General features: G+C 33.6%; 1 protein-coding gene across 4 annotated transcripts in view; it reads right to left on the bottom strand.

Moving 5' to 3' along the window:
- DCLK1 (doublecortin like kinase 1) overlaps window positions 1-24,151 on the bottom strand; it is a 390,620-nt gene that overhangs the window by 58,080 nt on the left and 308,389 nt on the right. For all 4 annotated transcript variants that reach the window (XM_031960701.1, XM_003764516.2, XM_031960702.1 and 1 more), the window contains 5 exons: window positions 18,862-18,946; window positions 16,256-16,364; window positions 8,227-8,284; window positions 7,640-7,759; window positions 1,221-1,367 (listed from right to left, as the gene is read on the bottom strand). In XM_031960701.1, coding sequence (XP_031816561.1) covers window positions 1,221-1,367; window positions 7,640-7,759; window positions 8,227-8,284; window positions 16,256-16,364; window positions 18,862-18,946 — 519 coding nt within the window. The remainder of the gene's footprint in view (window positions 1-1,220; window positions 1,368-7,639; window positions 7,760-8,226; window positions 8,285-16,255; window positions 16,365-18,861; window positions 18,947-24,151) is intronic.

Genomic DNA, 24,151 nt, shown 5'->3' with positions numbered 1-24,151 from the left:
TTATCTATTTATATATAAATGTATATTTATATGTATTATTTAATAAATATAGATAAATATATGTTTATTTATATACTGACATATATACATATATATATTATATATATATTGATTGCTTATTAGGCATTTTTCTTTTGAGACAAAAATAGTTTATGGCTCTATGGGTGACTCCTGTACTGCTCCACAAAACCTAAATCTATTTTTTATAATTCATACTTTTGTAGAGTCATAGAATAAGTTTTTGTATTATGGGACTCATTTACTCATTTAGACAAATCTGCTCCTTTGGATTTCAGGATAATAAGTTTATAGCTCCAGATGCCTGATTTCAACCTCTTCAATTTACAGGCAAAGAAACTGAGGCTTAGACAGATTTATTTAAGTAACTTGCCTATGATCACATAGTAGTAAGTTGGGATTTGAATTCTGGTCTTCCTAATGATCTCTCCTCACCTGAAATTTCCTTTCTGCCAATTAGTGCTCTATCATCCAATCATGTTTCTATCCAGGAATAGGTGTACAGAATTAAAAGATTTTCTGAAGCTAATAAATGATATGGGAATGCTAAAATTAATTTAGAAAAGAAAAAGGGAAGACAAAAGCAGAGAATATAGATAAAAAGTTATATTAACCTTCTAACAGCTTTAAAAAATAAATCATTCTGAAAATATTCAATTATATCTGAAAAATTGCTGATGGACTAATGTCAATCTTTTCTCCTAATATCTTTGCTTCACCTTATTGCTAAGGCACCAACATTACGCTTTCATCTGGAAATGATGTTATTAGATTTGTTTTCTTAGGACTTTGTGGGGTTTGAACAGTAGCATGTTAACTGCAGCCCACTTTTCTCAGACTACACAGTAAAAGAATAAGTATGGAAGGTAGGGTCCATGCTGAGATATCTACAGCAAAAATTTTGGAAGAGACTCCCTACATTGCCCCAAATCATGAAAGTAGTGTTTCACTGATCCAGATTTTCTCAGTCTCAATCTTTTCTTAGGAACAGTGCGAACTCTGATGAGCAACATTAACTCTTTCTGGTCCCTGAGGGACCACTGCAAACAGTCTTATTCCCCTTAGCTCTCCTCATGCTTATCTTGAAGTGGCAGTTTCAAATTGTATTTTTAGGTTTACAAGTAAAGAAATTAAATAGATCAGAAAGGCCAATAAGTGCTTGCAATCAGAGAACTCCCAAGTTCTGATAAGACTCTTCTTACCAATAGATTCTCCGGTTTGATGTCTCTGTGAACAATGTTCAAACTATGCAGATATTTGATGGCACTGGCCAGATTGTAGAGCATCCCACTGGCATCTCTCTCTGTGTATTTGTTTGTGGAGGTAATGGCATCGAAAAGGTCACCTCCCTGAGAAAAACAGTAAGAATATGGCATGTTTAGTAGATCATCTAATAGAGCCACTGTGGAACAAACTGACATATTTCAGGGAGAATCAAAGGTCGATTTTTAAGAATTTCCCTTTATTTACCTCTTAGACTAATTTCTTTTTCTTCTGTAAAAACTCAGGACCATCACTCACCTGCCCTCCACTTCAAACTCAAAGGAGAAAAGCAGATAGAAATTTCCTAAACCATTTTTAACTGCCTACTAATTAATGAAGATGGGTCCCCAAAGCTGTTTTGTTTCACCTATGTGCTTTGGTACATGTGTAAACCTTTCTCCCAAAGTAATCAAAAGACATATTTATAACCTTCAGAGATAAAAGAATTATGGAAATAATACACGTTTATTAATGTCTCCCATTGTTTCTGAAATGAACAGACCAATTGAGTTTATTTGAAATAGTCCTATTGCAAGGTGAGTCAATATAAGATGTTTCTTTGTGAGGAAAAACGAGGAAAAAAATGAAGCATTTTAAAAAAAGGAAAAACAAGAAGGGAGAAAGAGACAGAGAGAAGAAAGAATGAGGAGAAAAGGAAAAAGTAATAAAAGAATGAGGAATGAAGAAAGAATGAGAGGGAGAACATAAAAGGAATGGAATGAAAGGAATGAGGGAGGGAATAGTTAGAGGAAAAGAAAGAAAGAGAATGAAGAAAGGAAAGAATAAAGGGAGGGAGGGAATAAAGGAAAAAGGAAAGGAGGGAATTAAACAAAAAATAAATGAAGGAAGGGGGAAGGAAGAAAATGACTCAGATACAAGTTTTTAGGATGCTTAGTTATTTGAGTATATCTTATAATTACAATCACTCCTTTCTAATTTGGTAGGAGAACCTTTAGAAATGATTCTATGATATATATGTAAGGTAGAATGATTTTAGGCTCCAATTTCAACCCCTGTACTCTTTTCTACAATTTAAACCTAAGTGTACTAATAGCATTTGAACACAGTTATAAATCATTCCTACATATAACAGAGAAAACTGTTGGGTTCTGTTGTTATTCAGTTCTGCAATCTGATTTGCTATCTAACTGTAAAAAAGGATTGACTAGGTGATGAGAACTTGGATTAATAATAATGATTTGAAGGAATAGCTAACAAAATCTAGTAACTTCTTGGATGCGAGCAATGGAGAAGAGAAAAAGGTAAAATATGAGTAAAATTTGGATATATGAAAATGATAATAACAATGATAGACATGGGGCATTTGGAAAGTAGAACCTGTTAGAATTTAAAAACAAGTTTAAATTTAAATGTATTGAATTTGAAATAATATTGGGACTTCCATATAGGAAGATATACTGTAGGAATTTGAAGATATATGATCATAGGTTTATAATTTAGAATTAGGAGGGATCTCTACCCTATACTCATAGAAGAGATACAGATGATAACTTATCCATGCATTCTCATTCTGTTTCATTCTATGTGATGTCCTCCCTTAAATCTTCGATAGAACAATGGCAACCAAACCATGTAGAATGATGTCCTTTATGTCTCAACATTTCATGAGTTCCACTTTTATCTGTTTTCATTATTGCTTAAAATGACATGCAACTGTTTTTTATTTGTTTGTGGAAGAATAAAAGAAGAAAGAGAGAAGGCAAAGATTAAATGCCAGTGATCTAATTTAAAAGGGTCTGGCCTTTACAGCTGTACAGTTATCCTTTTCTAGTCTAGACTTTATGAGCTTCTACTTAAAAATAATTCCTATCAAATTTCCTGACCACTACGTAAGTCTTTCAAAAAACAAAAACAACCCTCAGATTTCATGTTTTCTTCTTTCCTTAAGAATTGGGAGATGGAAAGAGAAAAGCCATGAGGGGAGGGAAGAAAAAATAGAAATTTACATGATAATTTTGTTATATATTTGAAAGAAATAGCAAATTGTATATAGTAGATCTGCAGTTTCATGTGCAATCATCTTTTTTTTATGGTACTGTGCTATGGAAATGCTTGTTTTATTCCATAATTAAAAATAAAACAATAATAAAAAAGAATTTATACTAGTTTACCTCCTGCTTATAAGATAAAGTCCTTCCTTTTTAGGCATTTATGGCTCTCCTGTAATCTTTCAAATACAATTTCTTTATCTGTTCCCATATAAACCTTTTCATCTAGCTTTACTATTCTCCTTGTTCCTCAAACACATCATGCTGATTTCTGATTTTAAAGTTTACTCTTCTCTTCCATATCTTCTCTACCTGTCCAAATGTTTCATCTATTCTTAGTAGTATAGATCCAACATACCTCTTCTCTCAGACCCTCCTCCTTCTCTGAGCTCTCTTATCTCTTACTGTCTATATTATTTACTTAATTATCTATAATAAAAACTGCTCTTTATCACCTAATACAGTATTTTTTATATAAGAAGACCACTAAATATTTGTTGATTGACAAAGGAGAACTTATAATAAATTATTCTTGTGGAGATAGGTGACTGTTGGTTTCATTATTTTATTTTTTTTATCTTTTAGGAAAAATCAGGAACCACAGCTTTTGCATGTTTTAATAAGCCGTGCTTAGATTTTATTTGTGGTATTCATAAATTTTAGAGATAGTACTGCATATTAGATAGAGTTGGCCTTATAGTAAAAAAAAACCTGGATCCAACTGTTGTCTCTAACATATACTAGGGTTATGATTGTCAGTTAAATCATTAAACTTTTCAGTACTGCATGCAGCTTTTAAAGACTATAGATTAGTAGTAAGTTATCAATCTGCAAAGTTGGAGAGGTTTGTACATTAGGGAATTTCCTACGCTGATGAAATCACTAGTATGCCAAAAAAAGTAAGTGTTCATTATGAACTAAAAATCCTTATGTGAACGAAGAAATTATAGATCTTTGAAGACAGGTATAACATCATATTCTGCATCTTTGAGCGGGCTCTGAAATACTGATAGTTGGTACTCTGGTAAATAATGACATCATAAGCCAATTTAAATTTCATTAAGAAAAATTCCTTAAATCTTTTAGATTAGGACAGATTTTGATTTCTTGAGAAGCCTCCAGACTTATATGCTCACAATAATAAGATTTAACTCTTAAAACTAGGAACTTGGGCCTAGTCTATTTCATGTTCAGTGCAGAAGTGCACCGTTGCAGGTGCAGCCAAGTGGCACAGTGTATCCCAGGATTACGTGAATTAACCCAGGATTCAGAAGGTCCTGAGTTCAATCTAGCCTCAGACACTTGACACTTATTAGTTGTGTGATTCTGGGCAAGTTATTTAACCCCAATTGCCTTGCAAAAAAAAAGAAGAAGAACAGTAACAATAACCATAACAAAAAAAGAAATGAATAGTCCTTATACCAATATTCCCTGGCTTAATTGTTGCTAAGATATTCTAGCATCTGGGAATACTAATGGTGCCTTTAGAATCATTCAGTGAAATGACTTTCCCACCAGTAGAGTTCATTGGCAGTCATAATGTGAACATATGATGATCAATAATTCACAGTATATATTAATTGGCAAAGCACACTCTACAATTTCAAACCTTTTTCTCTTGTATTCCTCTGCTGTCTGAAAATTGGATTTAAATTGATCTTCAAATTTAAATCTGATCTTCAAAAGTCAGTCAATAACAGATGGTTAGCTGATTCTAACAACACATGGTAGGTAGGTAGCAAAAACAGTCAGCAATTGTTGGACTGATAATTAATATTGTTGAAAAATACTGTCCTTGGTGCTGAGAAAAGCACATTCTATAACATTTCTATAATGAAACTGATGGTGAAATAAGTAGCACTAAAGTTGTTAAAGAAACAGTGAAGTTATTATGAACCTAACCTGTGATTTCATTGGCATCAAGACCTCCTAGTCAGGAAACCCTTTACACTAATACAGATTGGTACTTGCTTTACAATTTATAATCTTAAAGAGTTGCTTGGGTTACTGAGAACCTTACTGTAACCAGTATGAAATCAGAGGTAGAATTTCCTAACTCCAAAGAAGGGTCTCTATTCATGTCACCATTTTGCCAGTCATAAGTGAAATAAATAAAACTTCTCTTGATTGAAAGCCCAAATAAACATTTGTACTTCCTTAAATGTTGTCCTTGGAAAAAGATAATTAAATGGAAAACAACATGAATGAGAACAGTTATATTTTGAATATAATCTCCCAATCAAATATTCTAAGGGGTCTAGTATAAGTATAAAGTACACTTGAAAACTCAAAATAGAACATTCAAAGCTGAATTTTCAACATACACTTACACAGGATTTTTCTAAAAACAATAAATTAATTTTACTTCAGATTTCTTGAGCCAATTCCTCCCTTCCCTCCATTCTTATCTAAAAGCCAATCTCACTAGCCAGACATCTTAGTTGTTTCCAAAAGTTTCTTAAATTCTTCATATACTGGAGCATTTTTCCACCCTACAATGCTATCTCCCTTTTGTTTCAGAAAGGAGGACTCAAATGTATGGATATGGTATTGACAGACATCTTTACTAGTAGAGAGCTTGAAAAATGGGGAATAGCCAGTTAAGACTATCTCACAAGTAAGAAAGAATAAATGACACTTAAAATTAAACTAAATTAAAACAAAAAAGTAAAATTAAAGTAAAAAGGAGATAAGTCTTGAAAAATAGGACACCATAGAATTTTAAAGTGTGACTATGAATAGAAGGGCACTATTATCTTGAAGACTGAATTAATGTGGGCCATTTGAATTCTGACAGGAAATCTTATTCTAAGATATGAATGTAATATGCATATATATTTCTATGTATATAAGCTAGGTCCTGATTAGTGTGAATAAGGAATTCACTGAAGTGCTGACATGTATTTCTTTTATTTTTAAATTTCTTTTTTTCTTTTATTTATTTATTGGCAAAGCATATACATGGGTAATTTTTCCAACATTGACCCTTGCAAAATATTTTGTTCCAAATTTTCCCCTCCTTCCTTCCACCCCCTCCCCTAGCTGGCAGGTAGTCCAATACATGTTAAATATGTTGAAATACATGTTAAATCCAATATATGTATACATATTTATACAGTTATCTTGCTGCACAAGAAAAATCAGATCAAGAAGGAAGGAAAAGAAAAACTCCGAAATAAAACAAAATGCAAGCAAATAAAAATAGAGAGATGCTCACATGTATTTCAAATTCATATTATTTGAAGTTATAATTATGTAAACTATGGTAATTGGTTCCAGTCCAGTGGTATTATGTAGTGCGAATATTTCTGCTTTTCATTTTATGCATTAGCTCAGCAGATTTAATACATATGTACTCCTATCATATTTGATGTGTCTGAATTCAATAGAAGAACATTACTTTTATTGGTAGAATACAAAGTTTTCATTATTTCTCATAAAAACATGAATTGAAGTCTCTTAATCATTAAATTACAGGAAAGGAAGAATAATAGCTGCATTAACTAGATGATAAACACACCAATGTAGAAAATTTTAAACTATGAAACCTAGATTAAGGAATAAAAAACAATTACTCTAGGAAATTCTATAATGGAACTGATTTCTTTTCAATTAAAAACATTAATAAATATTGATTAATATACATCTATGCATATATACATATATAGCTAGAGTCCAGATAGTTGAAAAAGGAATCCCTTTGAAGAGACTACTTGAAGTTATTATTTTATAAAAGATAGTAATTGGTTCCAGCCCAATGGAATTAGATAGTGTAAATGTAAGTAATGTCATGACTCTTCAGGGGATTCCTTATTCAGTCTAATAATTCTAATTATTCAGTCTAATAATTTAGCTGTATATGTATATAAACATGTATACATATATAGTGTTTATATCTATGTATAAAAGAAACTTCCATTATATATTGAAGAATTTTCCTAAGTTATTATTATTTCCCATTACTTAAATTTGGTATCACAGTTAAAAGTATTTTTACTTTGATAGATTTATATCTGGTTTATGTGGCGCTTTCTGTCTCTCAATCTCTCTCTGTGTCTCTCTCTTTTTCAGTTTAATGATTAAGAGAATTCAATTTTCTGAACAACAGTAAAGACTTTGAGTTCCACTGATGAAATAAGCAGAGTAATGTTCTTCTCAAGTTTAGATACATCAAATATGATAGAAATACATATGTATTAAATTTGATGAGTTAATGCATAAAATGAGAGACAGGAATATTGCATGAACTGTAAAAGATAACACCTGAAGGAAAGAATTCTGTCTGTGAAGTAGATGAAAAATGTCTTGTCTTCTGTAGGAGGTGAATTTGCTTTTCCCAAGTTACATACCTTTACTAATTCCATGACAAGATACAACTCAGTTGGCACATCCATCTCCTCAATCAGCAGAACAATATTGGGGTGCTTCACTCTTCTCAAGATAGAGACCTCATTTTGGATCATGTGCTCCTGTCAAAAGGAAAAATCACTTCCATGAGTAATAATAAAAATGCTTTTTCCTTTGGGAGGATAAAGGAAAACAGGTTTCGGATATCATATAAATCTATAAATTTTTAAAAATGTTCTGATTTAGTCTCATACATTGTATGGAGGCATGTATGTATGTATTAGAGCAAATATTAACCAAATACTATTCTAACAAAGGAATAAACCAAAGGAAGAAAAATTTTTTAAAAATTAGGAAATAGTGCTAATATCCAAATATTTATAGCAATTTTAAGAACTACTTATTTATACATGAAGTCTAATATTATAACTGAGGACACATGCTGTATTTAAATAATTTAAATGCACTCATATCCTACAGATTTTTTATTTTGGACATGTAATTTTATAAGCATTTTATTCTATGAAAACATCTCTTTTCATAAGCATATGCATGCTTATGTAAATGAATATAGAGATATAGCACTTACTTTGCCTCGACATTTGCTTTTCTTAATGATTTTCAGAGCATATTCTCGAGCAGTTGATCTGTAAGGGGGAAAATATATATTACATAGATATCAATATAGACATATAAAATATGTACATACACAGATAAAATTAGCCAAGAAACAGGCACTTACTTGGTGCTAGGCCTGTGCTAGCATTATGAAGCACATTATGAAGATACTTAAATGAAAAGCAATTTCCATTAAATTAAATTATATTTCTTAGGGAATTGATTTCTTATTCCTTGAATTTAATGTTAGGTCTAAAAGATTTTTACTTTGAAAAGAATATATTTATTTTTTATTATAGTTTTTTATTTACAAGACATATGCATGGGTAATTTTTCAGCACTGATCCTTGCAAAACTTTCTGTTCCAACTTTTCCCCCCCCTTCCTCCTACCCCCTCCCCCAAATGGCAGGTAGACCAATACATGTTAAATAATTTAAAGTATATATTAAATACAATATATGTATACATAGAAACTTGGATAAATTTTTGATCTCAATATCATGGCTATTCTCTCTATTGATATAATTTTCTTTTTTTTTATTGATATAATTTTCAGTCCATCCATTAGGCCTTGTCAATGAGTTTTATTCTTGTTTCCATAATCAATAAATCTTCTTTAGATGGTTTATCTAATGTACCAGAATATTTTTTTTAAAGGAACATTAATACTTTGTTTTAAACAGAAACAAATGCAAATTTTCTAACTGATGAAGAGACTAATGGAAATTAGATATAGCATAATCCCGTTGAAAAGTTGAGAAATAAAGAAATAATGAAAACTTTGTATTCTACCAATAAAAAAAAAAAAAAAAACACCAGTTGGATTGGGTGTTGAAAAGATCTAAATTCAAATACTGACTGTCATCTGCCATTGCTCAGTCATTTTCAATCCTGTTCTATTCTTTGTGACCCCATTTGGGGTTTTCTTGATAGAGATACTAGAGTGATCTCCTCCTTCTCCAGTTCATTTTACAAATGAGAAAACTGAGGCCAATCGGGTTAAATGACTTGCCCAGGGTCACACAATTAGTAAGTGTCTAGGCCAGATTTTGAACTCAGTCTTTCTAACTCCAGGCCCACTGCTCTATTTAGTTGCTCTAGCTGCCACTTGTAGAATCTTCTGAAAGTCATTTAAATTCTGTGATTTCAGGATGTTCATCTGTAAAATGAGGGAAGAGGGTGGCTTGGATGACTTTTAAGAGACTTTCCAGATTTACATTTGCAAAGTATATTGGACAATTATGTTAGTATACAAAAAACTGGAGATACTTATATATAAGTATGATGATGGTGTCTACTACTACTACCACTCCTCCTCCTCCTCTTCCTCCTCCTCCTCCTCCTGCTACTATTACTACTACTACCACCCCCACACCATTACTACTAGTACATTTTGTTTAATTCTTGTCCCATAAACTATGAAAAGGATTAACCCCAAATACAAAAGGCCACAAGATCACAACTTCAATGCAGAAAGAACCTTAAGAGTCACCTAGCCCATATAGGTGGGCATATAGGTGGTATAGTGGATAGAGTGCCACACCTAAAGTCAGGAAGACTCATCTTCCTGGGTTCAAATCTGACCTCAGCAGCTCACTAGCAGTGTGATGGGGGGGGGGGGGGGAAGGCAAATCACTTAATCTTGTTTATCTAAGCTTTTGCATTTATAAAATGAGTTAGAGAAGGAAATGGCAAAACTACTCCAGTATCTGCCAAGAAAACCCCATCTAGGGGCTATTTCTAAAACCAACTGAAACGACAATAACAACATCCCCGTGGTTATAAAAATGTGGTGTTGGGCCTTGTTAGGGATGCTTGATATCCTTTCAGGAGTTCAGTGAGGTCAAATTTTTTTCATAAAAATATTAGGATGATTTAATTTCTGATAATGATAAATATTAATAACTATAATCCACATTGATAAAAATTATTTGGGGAGGGGTTGGTCATGATTGTCTTGGTACATGTGTAAGAAAATCAAGACCCAGAGAGGTTGTGTAATTTGTCTAGAGTGTCTAGACCAAAATCCAGCACTTTGGAGGAGATTTGAGTTAATATTTCCTGCACACTCTCTCTGCCAAGCTAACAACTTTAGGTGTGTGGCCATGATGTTTTTTTTTTTTTTTTTTGCAGAGTTCTCAGAGTCACACAGAAAATGCTCTGTCTGCTTGTGCAAGTATAGACTTTATGATGTAAGGGCCCTCTCTGAGTGAGCACAAGAGAGAAAGTGGCAGAGACAGTGGGAGGGAGGGAATGCTCCCCACTGTGTGAGACCATGGAGGCATAAACCACCCGTCTCTGACTCCATTGATTTGTAGAATCCATTCAGAAAAACATTGATTACTACTAACTGTTTTTTCCTAACTGTGGATCTGGTATAGTCACTCCAGAAATTGTGTGACTGAGACTATTCATAGAAAACCAGTTGTTCTTTTTCCTTCCTTCCCTTCCTTCCTCACTCTTTCCTTCCTTGATTCCCTTTCCCGCCTTCCTCCCTTCCTTCTTTCTCTTCCTTTCTTCTTTCTCTATCTCTGTGTCTCTCTGTTTCTTTCTGTTTCTGCCTGTCTCTTAATCATATTTACTATTTAAATTTTAAGGAGAATTCACAATAAATTAGTATCAATCCAAAGTCATGACTTTTATCTACTAGTCATGCAAGTTAAAAAAAGAAAAGAACAACTCAATTCTCAATGATAATAAGAAAGGTTGAATAATCCTGGTAAATGTAAACACAGGCACTAATGTAGAAATTACTTTAGGGAAGCAGGCATGCATAATTTGAAAGAAATTCTACCTTTTCACCTAAGAACTCAGAATTTCTTGAGATATTATTTTATTTTATTTCCCCCAATTCCCTAAGGAAGTAAGGGATTACATTACTATTTTTTGGGGGAAACAAGGGTTATTTGTGGTTTGAATTGTATGCTTCATTTTTGTTTTGTTTTGGTGAGGAATGGTGAATGAATGAGTGATTTCTGTCAGGGCAACTGGGACAAAAGGGCCATAGGATCCTAAAGTGATCAATCAGTCCTTATTCACTATCTCACTTTGCAGAAAGACAAGGGAAGTGATGATTGAAACTTAAAGTCTTGCCTGAGCTACAAAGTAGCAGTTAAAATTAGGATTTGCTACCCCTGGGCTGCCTCCCTCTAGCAGAACAGAAGCCCTGCCATTTCCCTGGTAGGTGAAGTAAGTAGGGTTTAGTCATCATGTAATGCTTTAAATACTTTTACTTTCAGAAGTTAAGTGTTCCATTTCCAGGTTAACATTTAGAAAACCCACTGAATTACTAAGCATAAAAGCTGTTTTCTTATCACAATACATAATGTGTATTTAATCATCATAATAAATGACTAGTTCACAGATTTGATTGCTATTATAATTCTAATTTTGAGAGGAATGTGTAAATATTTAAGAACCTAGAAAGCTTTAATGTTTTTTAAAACTTGATAAAAACTAATCAGACTCAGTCTGACATACTAAAAGATAGAGATAAACTAGAAGCCTTCACTAATACAACAAAGAAATCCATTTACCACAAAATCTTCAGTATCTTTTCCCTTTAACCTAAGGGTTAAACTTACATTTCTTGTACACATTCTTATTATAAGAAAAAATGGCTTGTAAAAGAGAAGATGCTGAAAACACAGTTCTTGAAAATCTTAGGAATCTTTGTATTCTACCTCATTGGAATTCCTGCAGTACCTAGTACTATGCTAGCATATTGTAAGCACTCAGTAAATAATTTAACTGAAGTACACTGCTCTGATATGTATATTATGTAATATATTTTCTGAATAAAAGAATCCCTTTGATGTCATGCATTTCCCAACAGAGGGCTATGATTCTGATGAGCTAGGGTCATCCTTTACCTCGAGGTGCCTTTCTTTCAAACAAGGAGACAATATAGAATGATGTGTTCAGATAATCTGTTAGCACATCACTGTTTCCCATTCCTTTTTTTTTTTTTTATTAATCTCAGTGATAAACAACAAAGGTAAAAACTGAATAAAACCTTATTTTATGCCAAACTGATCACTTCAGTTCAATCCAAAATGAAATCCAATTTGAATTTTTTTTTTTCTAGCTTCTTTTAAAAAAAAATTTCCTAGTTAACATTTTAATCTGGTTGGGACTTGATACTATCTACATAACTAGTAAATGGCAGAACTATAACTCAGACTTAGCTATTCAGATTCCAAGTTCAGTTAAAGATCAAAGACAACTGGTATAAAGGAAGAGATCTAAGACACACTATTAAGCCATGTCTGTTAGGGAAAGGAAGTGAGCCAGGCACAAGATGAAAATGAGAGCTATCATTTAGACTATAGTGGTATCCCAGATATACTAAAAAATAGAACTACTCCAGCAAGTTGAGAAGGTTTATAAAAGATTTATTATAAAATGGACAAGAATGGAATAGTATGTGAAGTATAAAGAAATTATCAGCATCAGCAGTGGAAGTGGATGAAATTACAAATCTATCAAAGTACCAAAAATTAATACCAAGTGGATTATAAGGAAGCTTTAAATATTTCATAGCCTATATATTGTGCTAGAATTCTAATCTTCCTTCAAGTTCCTACCTCAAATGCCCCCCCTTTTTTTTTCTGAGTCAATCTAAGCTAAAACTGATTTCTTCCCTATTCTAATTTCTTATGTCCTTGTTTCTGCCTGTCAGTGGCATGCATTATAGTTTCCATTAATTTGTAGGTATTTGTGTATAGATATTGTCTCCCCTATTAGCTTAGAAGATGAAGGAAGACAAGTTTTATTTATATTTGTATTTCCATCTAGTACTTTCTACCAGACCTTTAATTACATGGAATTATGAGAGAAGCCCTAGGTTTATGAAGTTGCTGTGATAACCCCATCAGTTTGCTGGCAGATGGTCCAAAAGGCCCAAGTTTATTGAATAGGACACCCAAAGTCAAAACTATAAAAATAAACACCATTCTTTTATTTGTCTCTTTTCTTCCATCTCTGGTATGGTGAGTGGGTGCTCATGTGGAAGACTTGAAGACATGAGCAACTGTTGTTCAGGATAATGGAAGGAATACCTATGTTTGTGAAATAGTGGATGCCAATGGAATATAAAATTAGAGGTTACATGCCAGCTAGTTGGGAATGACAACTTTTTCTTGAGGGGGTGGAGATTCAAACTTATTTCAGTGAAGGCAAAAGTCACATGTAAATGAAATAAAACCTTTACTAATCACAAGAAGATCCTCCAGTAGGGCAAGTACAAATTCATTTATGGGAGAGGGAAGTTGTTGTTTTGGTCCAAAAGTGTGATTCTATGGGGGTAGAGACCTCTTTGGGCAATCTAAAAGAATGTCAAAAGGTAAACTCCTCCTTATTCTTCTGATTCAAGGAGAATTTCTTCAGTTTTTTTGAAGTATGTTCTAAGAACTAGAGAAGGAAATGGTTAGCAGCTCCATCCAGTAACTTTAAGTAAATGCTACTATGGTTCCCAATTTGAAAATGAGGAAACTGAGACTGAAAAAAACTAAGTGATTTTCCCATGTCACATGGCTAAAAAGTGTCTGAGGCAGCATTTGAACTCAGCTTTTCCAGATCTCAAGTCTAGCACTCTATTCACTACACCACCCAGCTGCCTTTAGTTTAAGTGTTAATACTGGAGAGGAAGTTACAATTTACAAATTAAGAAAAGTATATTCTGGGTCTTTAGCCATTTTATCACAAGAAATGAATGTTTTCTTTTTCATGGGTGTGTGAAGTACTAGCATCACGTAGAGGTGTCCCTTTTAAACAAGGTCAACAGTGTCTCTTATCCCCATACCTCCTCAGAGGAGATCCAGGATGAAGGAATGATGGCATGCATACCTCAGCTAGACTGATGAGTTTCTCTTTGACTCCATGATCAGCATTATGTCTTGCATGAAGGAGCTTAATAAATGTTTTTTGAAGGGAAAAGGACCCAGTGCAAAAATGTAGCAGTCTTTTTTGTAGTGGCAAGGAAATGGTAACTGAGTGGATGCCCATCAGGTGGGGAATGGCCAAATAAATTATGGTATATGAATATTATGGAATATTATTGTCCTATAAGAAATGATCAGCAGGAGGATTTCAGAGAGGCCTGGACAGACTTACATGAACTGATGCTGAGTGAAATGAGCAGAACTAAGAGAACATTGTACAAAACAATAAGATTATGTTATGATCAGTTATGATGGATGGGCTCTCTTCAACAATGTGGTGATTCAGATCAATTCCAATAGGCTTGTGATGGAGAGAGTCATCTGCATCCAAAGAGAGGACTATGGGGACTGAATGTGGATCACAACATAATATTTTCACCTTTTTTGGTTATTGTTTGCTTGTTTGTTTTTTTCTTTCTCATTTTTTTCCATTTTGATTTGATCTTCTGCAGCATGATAAATGTGGAAATATGTTTAGAAGAATTGCACATGGCTAATCTATATTGGATTATTTGCTGTCTAGGGGAAGGTAGGGAAAACAGAGGGAGAAAAATTTGGAATACAAGGTATTGCAAGGGTGAATGTTGAAAACTATCTTTGCATGTTATTTTGAAAATAAAAAGCTAGTATTAAAAAACAAAATATAAACAATAATGTTAAAATCGACTTCTTACTATAACATTCTCTCTTAATGCTACTGTTTGATTGTCTATACATATAAAAATAAAACTTAATTTATTTGGAACCTACTAATTCACAAAAAAGTGTCTTTTGAATCAAACTGAGCTATTATCAGATATAGCCTGATGGCAACTTGCTGTGTCCCTCCACCCAGAGGAATTACAGAAAATTCAGAGCTTTATTGTCTTTTTATCCCTACCTTGGATTCTTTCAGAATGTGACTGTGACATTTGGTAGCAATCAAGCATTGGGAAGGAACATGGGACATTGAATCAGGGATGATGATATTGATGATGATACCAGTAACCTTTGTGTAGAGTACTTTAGGCATTACAAAGTCCTTTATATTCCATATCATATTTATTCTTTGTAATAGCCTTGTGAAATAAGTATCATTACCCACTTCTTGCAGGTAAGGAAGCTAAGACTTAGACTCAGGTTAAGTTAATTGTTTAAGGTCACACAGCATATAATGGTAGAGCTGAGAATCAGATTAAGGTCTTCTGACTCCAAAGTTAAAAGATTTTCCCACTATACCACATGGCTTATCCTTATACCTTAAGCTCTAACTCCTTTCTACATAGTCAAATACATTTTATATTCCTTCTGGAATGAACTAGGAAATAATGAATGGAAAGTTTTAAATCTTTTGCTTTTTGAGTCTAGGTCTCCCTATATTATCTGGCTTAGGAGGACAGCATCCTTTGATGGGTCTATCCCCAAAATAAAGAAGCTTCAATTTAACCCATTTTTCTAATCTGGGTTGGTTGGATCCCTGTTTGGCAACTGGTGGTACTCTCTTCCTGGGGACTCATTACATTGGTGCTGGACTTAGTATGGACACCTAATTAGCTTTAATCCAACATTAGTTTAGAACTCCCAAACTCGAGGCATCTATTCACTGGTCTCAGCATCTTTCAGCAACAGGGATTACAGATGTGTGACACCACATCCAGCTTTTGAGTTTTTCAAGGGCAATTTTTAAACATAAGGCATTATATATGAGGAAAAACAAATTACATATAGAAAAAACAAATTACATATAGGACACATAAAGATAAGCTACATAGAAAGAATACCAGTTTTTTTACATTTTTTTTACAAGTCTAATGTCTTCTAAACAAAACAAAAAATGGTTTTGCTCATTTCAGAAGAAAATGAAAACATTTAATTTATAAATTGTCTCTAGTCATCTATGTTTTTCAAAGCTGTTATTACACAGGTTTTTCCCTCCCTTTAAAAAAAAAAAAATCTGGCATTGAGACATTGACTTATTCCATATGTGCCACAGTCTGCAAATCAATCTATAGTCTTGGAAAACACAACCCCCAAAGCTTTTTTTTCCCCTGCAGTTAGAAGCAAATAATCCTCCTCACCTTTCTATACACTCCTTCACCACAGCGAAATTTCCATCACCTATTGTCCTCCCAACTTTATATCTTTCCGCTATTGTGGCTGGAACCTGGAAACCTTCGTCCAACACTTCTGAAAGAATCATTAGTACATTTTTATTGGTAGGAAAGGAAACCCAGATGTGGACCAGAGCAGGCAGTTAGGATGGCATCAGTGGAACTGGAACCTATTCAGAACCAACATCTCATAGACTGTATGGTGAAGCCCTCCTGCTGACATTGTCTATATTCAGCAGGTTTTACTAAGACAAATGTTAAAATAAAAGGAAATGTATGGATTCCAGTCTTTACTAAATTATTGTAAAATAGACTATCAAAAAAGTAGGCAGTTCAGATAATCTTCCTATCTGCTAATTACCAGTGTTTGTCTGTTATGTGCAGAAACATATTAAGAGTTATATACGACAAGAAAGTGGTATCTTTCATTATATTTGGGCCTTGATTGTCACTGAATACACAAAAGAGATGGCTGCTACTCTGATATTTAATCTAATGCACTTTGAAATTGAGACAGACATAAAATGTACTGATCCCCTCTCTCACCTTCACCTCAATGTTAATAAGTAGATTTTAAGCAATTGTTCCAAATAATATTACCTTTACTGTCAACCTGCAAAGCAGATGTTCAGGTAAAATAGCAGTATCTGTTATGCCTGAGAACAGAAGAGTTCTGTAGTTTCAAATATTTTAGTGCCCATGAATATACCATTTTCTTTTTGGCTTGAAAAGGCATATAGAATAATAGTTTACAAATGCCAAATAATATTCTTAACATTAAAGGCTATAAACTTAGATAAACCATATTTGGACCATATAGAGTAATTGTATAACCTTTAATATCCTTGGATGTAAAAATCCTTTTCAAGGTATAGCTCTTGAATTGACACTCTTGAAAGTCATCAGTCTCAAATTCTAGCTTTGCAACCCTTTCAGGCTGTCCTTGGAATCCAAAGCTTTGATTTAGCACAATTTTCATGTGAAAGTGTCATGGGCTTTTTAGTTGGGGCTCTAAAAGTGATGTTCTTTTGTGCTTTGATCATTTTATTGAGGCTAAAATGAGGTAATAATAGAGGCAGCAAAAGACTCTGTGCCTCCCTCCCTTCTCTTCTCCTAATATGTGACATTTGTGTTGAGTTTTGTTTTGTTGCTGTTGGAGGGATCTGGAGACAGTAACTTAAAAACATCAGATGTCTTCTCAAGATTTTCCCATTCCAACTTTGCTAGCCTGCTGAAAAGCCTCTGGGAATGGCCTCTGTTGTTACAAAACTCTGGGGCTTGTGAAAATCCTGAACGCAATAAGAAATATGGAAGATCTGACACTATTTCAGTATCTCTATGCAGGTGGTACTGACCTACAAATGATAAGATATTCTCTGAACAGTATCTATGCTGTTCTTGAATTTACCTTTCATGCTAGGATTTCCTTATAAGTTTCCCTCTATACACCATGGCAGACAATAAAAAGTATTAGGCATAGAGTGTGAGGTAAATACTATGGATTTGGCTCTTCTGTGGGGGAAAAAACTCCAAGGAAATTGAAATGTTCTTTTCTGAGACATTTATCCTACAAGATTCCTTTGAGGTCTTTGTGCTCAGCATGATCTACAAGTCTATATATATTCAGGTCTTTTATGCAAATCTTGGCCACGAAGATTCACTTTTATGATGTGTGATACAGAAAAGTATAAAATGTTTTCTTTTGGCAAATTGAATTATTGTAAAGGAACCAAAGAAACTTGTCACTCATCATCATCACCATCATCATCATCATATAGAGATGGTGCTATTTTGGATTGGACCTGTAATTTGGCTGACATAGGAACTTCCTTCCTATAGGTGTGAGAAAATTCACTTTCCTAATGCAGATCATCAGTTTTAGTCTTACACAGCTTCCTGGAACCCAAAGAGGTTGAGAGAATTATGGAGGGCACTGAGGCTAAATGATCCACCCTGGATCAACATTGCCTCTATATGTTAGAGGCGGACTTTAAAATCCTTATGATAATCTTATGGTAAGATATGATAGTCATCCAAGTGTAATGTATTTCATACCACTTTTATATAATCTCATACCACTTTTATATAATCTCTCTGTTCCTTCATTGGGATGTGAATTGAAGTGACAACTTTTATTTTCTGAAACTTAAGACTAGTGGTCTTCACATCATTGCATGAAAAAATTCTATAGTAGAACAAATAATATTTTGTAACATTATTAATTATATCCTAATTTGCTTTTTCCTTTGTGGATAACTCTAGCCTAATGCAATAGGGCTTGGCTAAATCAATATATTCCTAAAATATTTTAATGTTAAAATCTTAAATATAATCAAGGTAAACATGGATTTGGAAAGTTTAAAGGTTCAAACTGAATTGCAGATTATCTGGATTTTACTTCCTAAGAGAAATAGCTATTATTCTATCCTTGTTTGGGATAGTTTTACTCTAGCCTTACAATTCTCTGCTGAACAAGAAGAATTAAGAATTCTTTCAATAGAAAATGAATTTAATCTCTCCTTTATAAAATTTGAACCTGCTGTCCTGGCTTTAAGTTAAAATACATGCTTCACCTTCTCCAGGTCCATCATTTTCATCCATGGAGCTGCATACTTTGGTGGATGCTAGTGAGGTAGAGGAGCCACCATGTTGAGAGCTCTGGAAGTGAACAGAAAAAGAGAATAAAGCATACATTCAACAATTGGTAAAGATGTAGTTGGGTCTCCAAGTGCCAATATAGGGCAGAAATCTTGGGAAAGGTCTACAGGCTACTTAATATTCTGAAAAGGAAATTCCTAGCTGGCTGATTAAGTGTTATCTCCCTCTTTCCACCATATTAGAATTTGGAATGTTTCTCTCAGCTATTATACTAATTATTGTAGAATTTGGATGTCCTATCACTCTTCTTCCCATAATACAAGCCTACTTGTATTTAAACAACTCTATTCTCCTATATCATGCTTCCATATTGCATTCTTTCATGAAATGGAATTCTTCCAAGCACTAGTTATTATCCACACTACTTGGAAGCTTTTTAAGTGAGGAAGCTCAAAATATTTCTCCCTTCATGGAATGCTGATTCTTGAAATAATATTTTTTGTGAAGTATCTTGCTTAATATTGTTATGAAAAAGTTAAGGATAAGATTATTATTTTTAGACTCTAGTAAGAAGCAGGTTAAATTTGTAAAATGCCCCAAAGAAAATCAGAGTGCATGATCAGAGACATAGGTTGGATGAGTCCTCTAAATAACTTTGCTAAGTTTTGAACTAGAAATAGTCTCCATGAAAATAAACATGGTAAAAACTTGTTACATTAGAGAGACTATAAGACCAATACTAAATACTTTATAGTAGAAGAGACAGTTGGGCAGTATTTTCATGATGGACAGTTTCCATTCTGGAATATGTCCTTTGAGAAAACAATTTGCACATTTTCTTTATACAATTTCTAAAACAGTGTACACAGCTTGCCCCAAATGACCTTCCTTCTGTTTCCCCTGGGTTTCTCCATGTAGCCATTTAGTTTGGCTGATGGAACAGGAGGTGGTGAGTGGGAGGAATTGGCTCATGGTGCTGACTGATTGCAAAGCAAAATGAAGGGAGAAAGAATCTGTCACTGAAGTGACAAAGGGGCAGTCAAGGAGAAAGCAAAACTGACCTCTCCTCCTATTCTCTTCTCATCCCATTTTATACCAAACTGAAAGGAGGAACTAGAAAGGGGAGAATGAAGAGGGATGGTAGTTATCCTTAGTATTATCTCTAAAAGTACTTTACTCATGAGCCAAGTAGGAATCTTTAGAAATTTTATATTTTTATGAAATACTGAGGTAATTTGGAAACTGCTAGCTGAACTGGATCAAGGGTTCCTCAACTAACAAATTCTACAAGAAGTGTGTTTGGATGCAAATAAGATATATATCAACTCAATACAAGCAAATCTCTGTAGATAAAAACCTAAATTTACACCAACAAGGATTCTTGTCTATATAGGTCTATTATAGCAGTTTTATGGTTAATCTGTTATAACCCTAATAGTTTGGGGTATGTTCTTTCCTCTATGGATGAAGTAATCCACCCTCAGGGGTAAGCTTGATGAGTTCTTTTTCCATTGGTGGGAAGGGGCTTGTACTAATCTCTCAATGATTTCTTTTTGTGGCCAATAATGCAGAGTCACAAGATGACTGGGGAATGCAAGCCTGTAGTCTCAAAACAGGAGGTTCCTCCATTTTCAGTACTGAATGTAAAAGACATTGGAGCATGAAGAGAATTTTAAATCAAGCTCTAGAATTTCTTATAAATTCTCATTTTGTCAAAGTTTTTCTAATTGAAATATGGAATTCAACTGAAAGGAAGCATATTTATTTCAAATTGTGTATGGAAAAAATAAACAACAATATTATCACATATGGGGGATCTGTTTTCTAGAACACTGAGAGTTCTTATCTTAATGGCATCCCTTTTGGCATAGACAGAATCATGTTCCAAGCAGAAAAGCACCAACTACATGGATAAAATTTAGACATTGTCTTTTGAACCTTCAGGTCCTTGAATTTTCTCTAGCAGAATTGCAAATTATGTTTGGCAAAGTTGACACGTTTTTCTGTAAGGTGACAGGTGGAGTCTTATTATGCATTGTTATTCATTTTATAATACAAAAACACATTTTGAAAAATGAGCACCTGTATCAACACATCTATAACATATAACATAGATTTCTTCAAGTCAGGCATGAATAAATTCTACAGTGTGTACAATAGATTTTGTATAGGTTTCAATACATTGTCTGCATCTTAATTACTAAAGTACCCAGATTTTGTGAATCCTGGTGAAATAATGGAATTTACATATGTTCACTTACATATGTAATTTGGTGATTTCAACTCTAGATAAATATTAATAAAAACAATTTCTAATCATTTCAAATGCCAGTCTGGAGAAGTATAACAGGAAAGCAATGTTTTTTTTTTTTTTTAAAGGCAAATTAATACATTGCAAATAGTGCCTTCTACCATAGTAGATGGAGCATTGGATTTGGAACCAGGAAGATCTGAATTCAAATCCTGCTTCACACATTTACTAACTGTATTGCCCCAGGAAAGTCACTTCATATATCAAACTCAGTTTCCTTATCTATAAAATAAGAAAACATCTATCTCACAAAGTTGCTAAGATAATATATGTAAAGTTCTCTGCAAACATAAAGGACTATGTAAATGTCAGCCATTATTAATCTTATTTTCTTTACTTTTTCTGTAAAGACCAGTATACTAAGTTTCCTTAAACTACTTTGGTTCTTTTTGCACTATGATATTGGACATTGACTTTTAGTGTTTACAATGCTAGAATATCATCCAAAAGAGTTTGGGAATGTGAATTAATAATAATAATTAGGATCAATTTTAGTTAATAAATAAGTTATTTCTTTGGAAATAAGCTACAAAATTTTTAAAATCACAGAATTTTATAGTTAAAAGAAACTTAGATCATCTTGTCTATTCTACTCATCATTTAACAAATGAGTGAATTTCAACCTAGAAGATTATTTAGGTGATACAACTTGTGACTGGCATACCCAGAACTTGAACCCAGATTTCCTGTTAATCCATATAGAATCATTACATCAATACTTAAAAGGATCCATGATTTCCATGGTGATGCTCCATTCCTAGAAGCAGATCATAAACTATGCAGGGATTTGAGCTGATGAAGCCAAAACTTATTGTGGTGACCAAATGTTTTGTAGTGATTGTCTCTGAACTTAGCTAGACTGATCTCCAAGTTACAATCCACTGGCAGGCTCATACTTAGGACTTTTCTGATTTACTAAGAATTTTTGGCATAATTGTTGAGGAAACAGGCTTAGCTACAGGTCATGAAGAGGTAGGATTTTGGAGTAGACATGGTTGTTAGGAAGGTTAAAATATTTATATCTATGCCCAGACACATTCAAGCAAATAATTGGAATTTCAATTGTATTGAATCATTTGGGACTTACAATTAAGAGTAAATCATCACAGAACGTGAGTGCTTGGCAAGGCTTTGTCTTTGCTTCAACTACCTTGTTGGATATAAAGTACTTAGTTGTACAATACAATGCAGCACAGTAAAACACTCTATTAAAATTATGATAGGGAAGATCTTATAAGATCAAGATGTTTTCAACCTGTGGAATTTAATGCAATTAGCTGCTTTAAGAGATGTTGTGACATTTGAAATGTCATCACCTCCTAGAAGATTTAATATCACCCATTTGTACAGGTTGCTAGCACCTGGATGTCTTTATGGCACACCTTCAAAAAAACATTTGCTTAAGAAAGATTGTTTTAGTGTAGCTATTTAGTTCAGGTTCACATAACAGATGGCTAACATATCACACTTCTTCACGAAATAAATGGAAATGCTGACACAGTCATTCTAGCCACATTTTACCCAGATTCCTTGAGTAAACCATACAGTCAATAATCAAGAATTTAAAAACAGAGACAGATGGGCAAATTCTGTCACTGCCACTCAGTTGGGGATCCACCCAGCAGGAAATGAAGATATTGATGCTATACAATTCATTTAATCAAGGTAGAAAGAATGCCAAAGTACTCAATTTAGCTGGATAATTAATTAATTATATCACTCTTACCTTACTTTGTGTTCTCTATGTTGAGTGTACTGATTGCTCTTTTGGGGCTGTTATTAATTTGGAGTTCTAGAAAGCAAGTTGAAACTTATTTCTAAAGTCTGGATCAAGTTACAATGGAAAGACAATAGACAAACATTTCCAGTCTCTCAAAAAATTTGTTTGGTGTGCTGGAGTCCACAGAGTATGAGAATGTATCCTTAGTATCTTGCTATTAAGAAGAAGAAGGATGAATAGTAAGTAATAAAATCTACATAGGAATATATATAGTTTAGGGATCTTAAATAGAATATCCAATATAAAATATTTTAAGTGTAAGAATTGGCTCAACATACCACATGAACACAGAATTCTAAGAAATTGAAATTGGGACATCTAAAATATACCCAAACGCATGTACATATTATTTTTTGAGTTAGAGAAACATTAAAGTAGTTTAGTAAGAGGTGTATAGAGCCTTAAAAATTTGGTATCACTGATAAATATCTGGCTGTCAGGCAGCAAAAGTGTTATTAAATTGCTGCCTTGTAATTCACTGGCATCATAAACTTTTGTCACCCACAAAGTGCTACTGACCAGCATGACCACAACTCTGTAGTGCAATAATTGACATTAATGATTTTGATGTTGAAGGATCAAAAAATCCTCAAAGGCCTTCTGAATCATTGGCAATGCTATTTTATACTCAGCAAATGTTTAGTGCTTTGCTTTCTTTTGGTTGGAGATTAGTGATCCTTTTTTGGAATAGTAGTTTTCTATTATCTGAGAGTTTTGATTCCCCATACCAACTCATATTCTGAGTCATTGAATAGCATATATTGTACAATTTTCTAGTATCCATATAGAAAAGATCTTTTGGGTATATCCTTGTGGTCCTTCTCATGGCTTCTATGCTATAATGAATGTTGTTGTTGTACCGCAAGAGGATGCTGATGTAATGTGAGGAGAAATTGTTCTCTCCCATTCTAGAGTCTGTACTAAGATTAAATTTAATTCTGGTTTAACTAGAGAAGCTCTTTGCACAAGATTAAGATTTAGTGTCAGAAGGGATTTAAGATATCATCTAGTACAATCCACTCACTTAATAGGTAAAGAAACCAAATCTCAAAGGGGTTAAATGGCTTGCCCTAATCCACATAGGTAGTAAATGGGGGAGGTGGGATTTGAATTTGGGTCATCTGACTCCCAAAGTCATTCTACAAAGCAAATCATAACTAATCTATGCCTTAGT

Source organism: Sarcophilus harrisii, chromosome 3, assembly GCF_902635505.1.
Source record: "Sarcophilus harrisii chromosome 3, mSarHar1.11, whole genome shotgun sequence".
Classification (NCBI taxonomy): Eukaryota; Metazoa; Chordata; class Mammalia; order Dasyuromorphia; family Dasyuridae; genus Sarcophilus; species Sarcophilus harrisii.
This window is presented reverse-complemented; position numbering and strand designations above follow the sequence as displayed.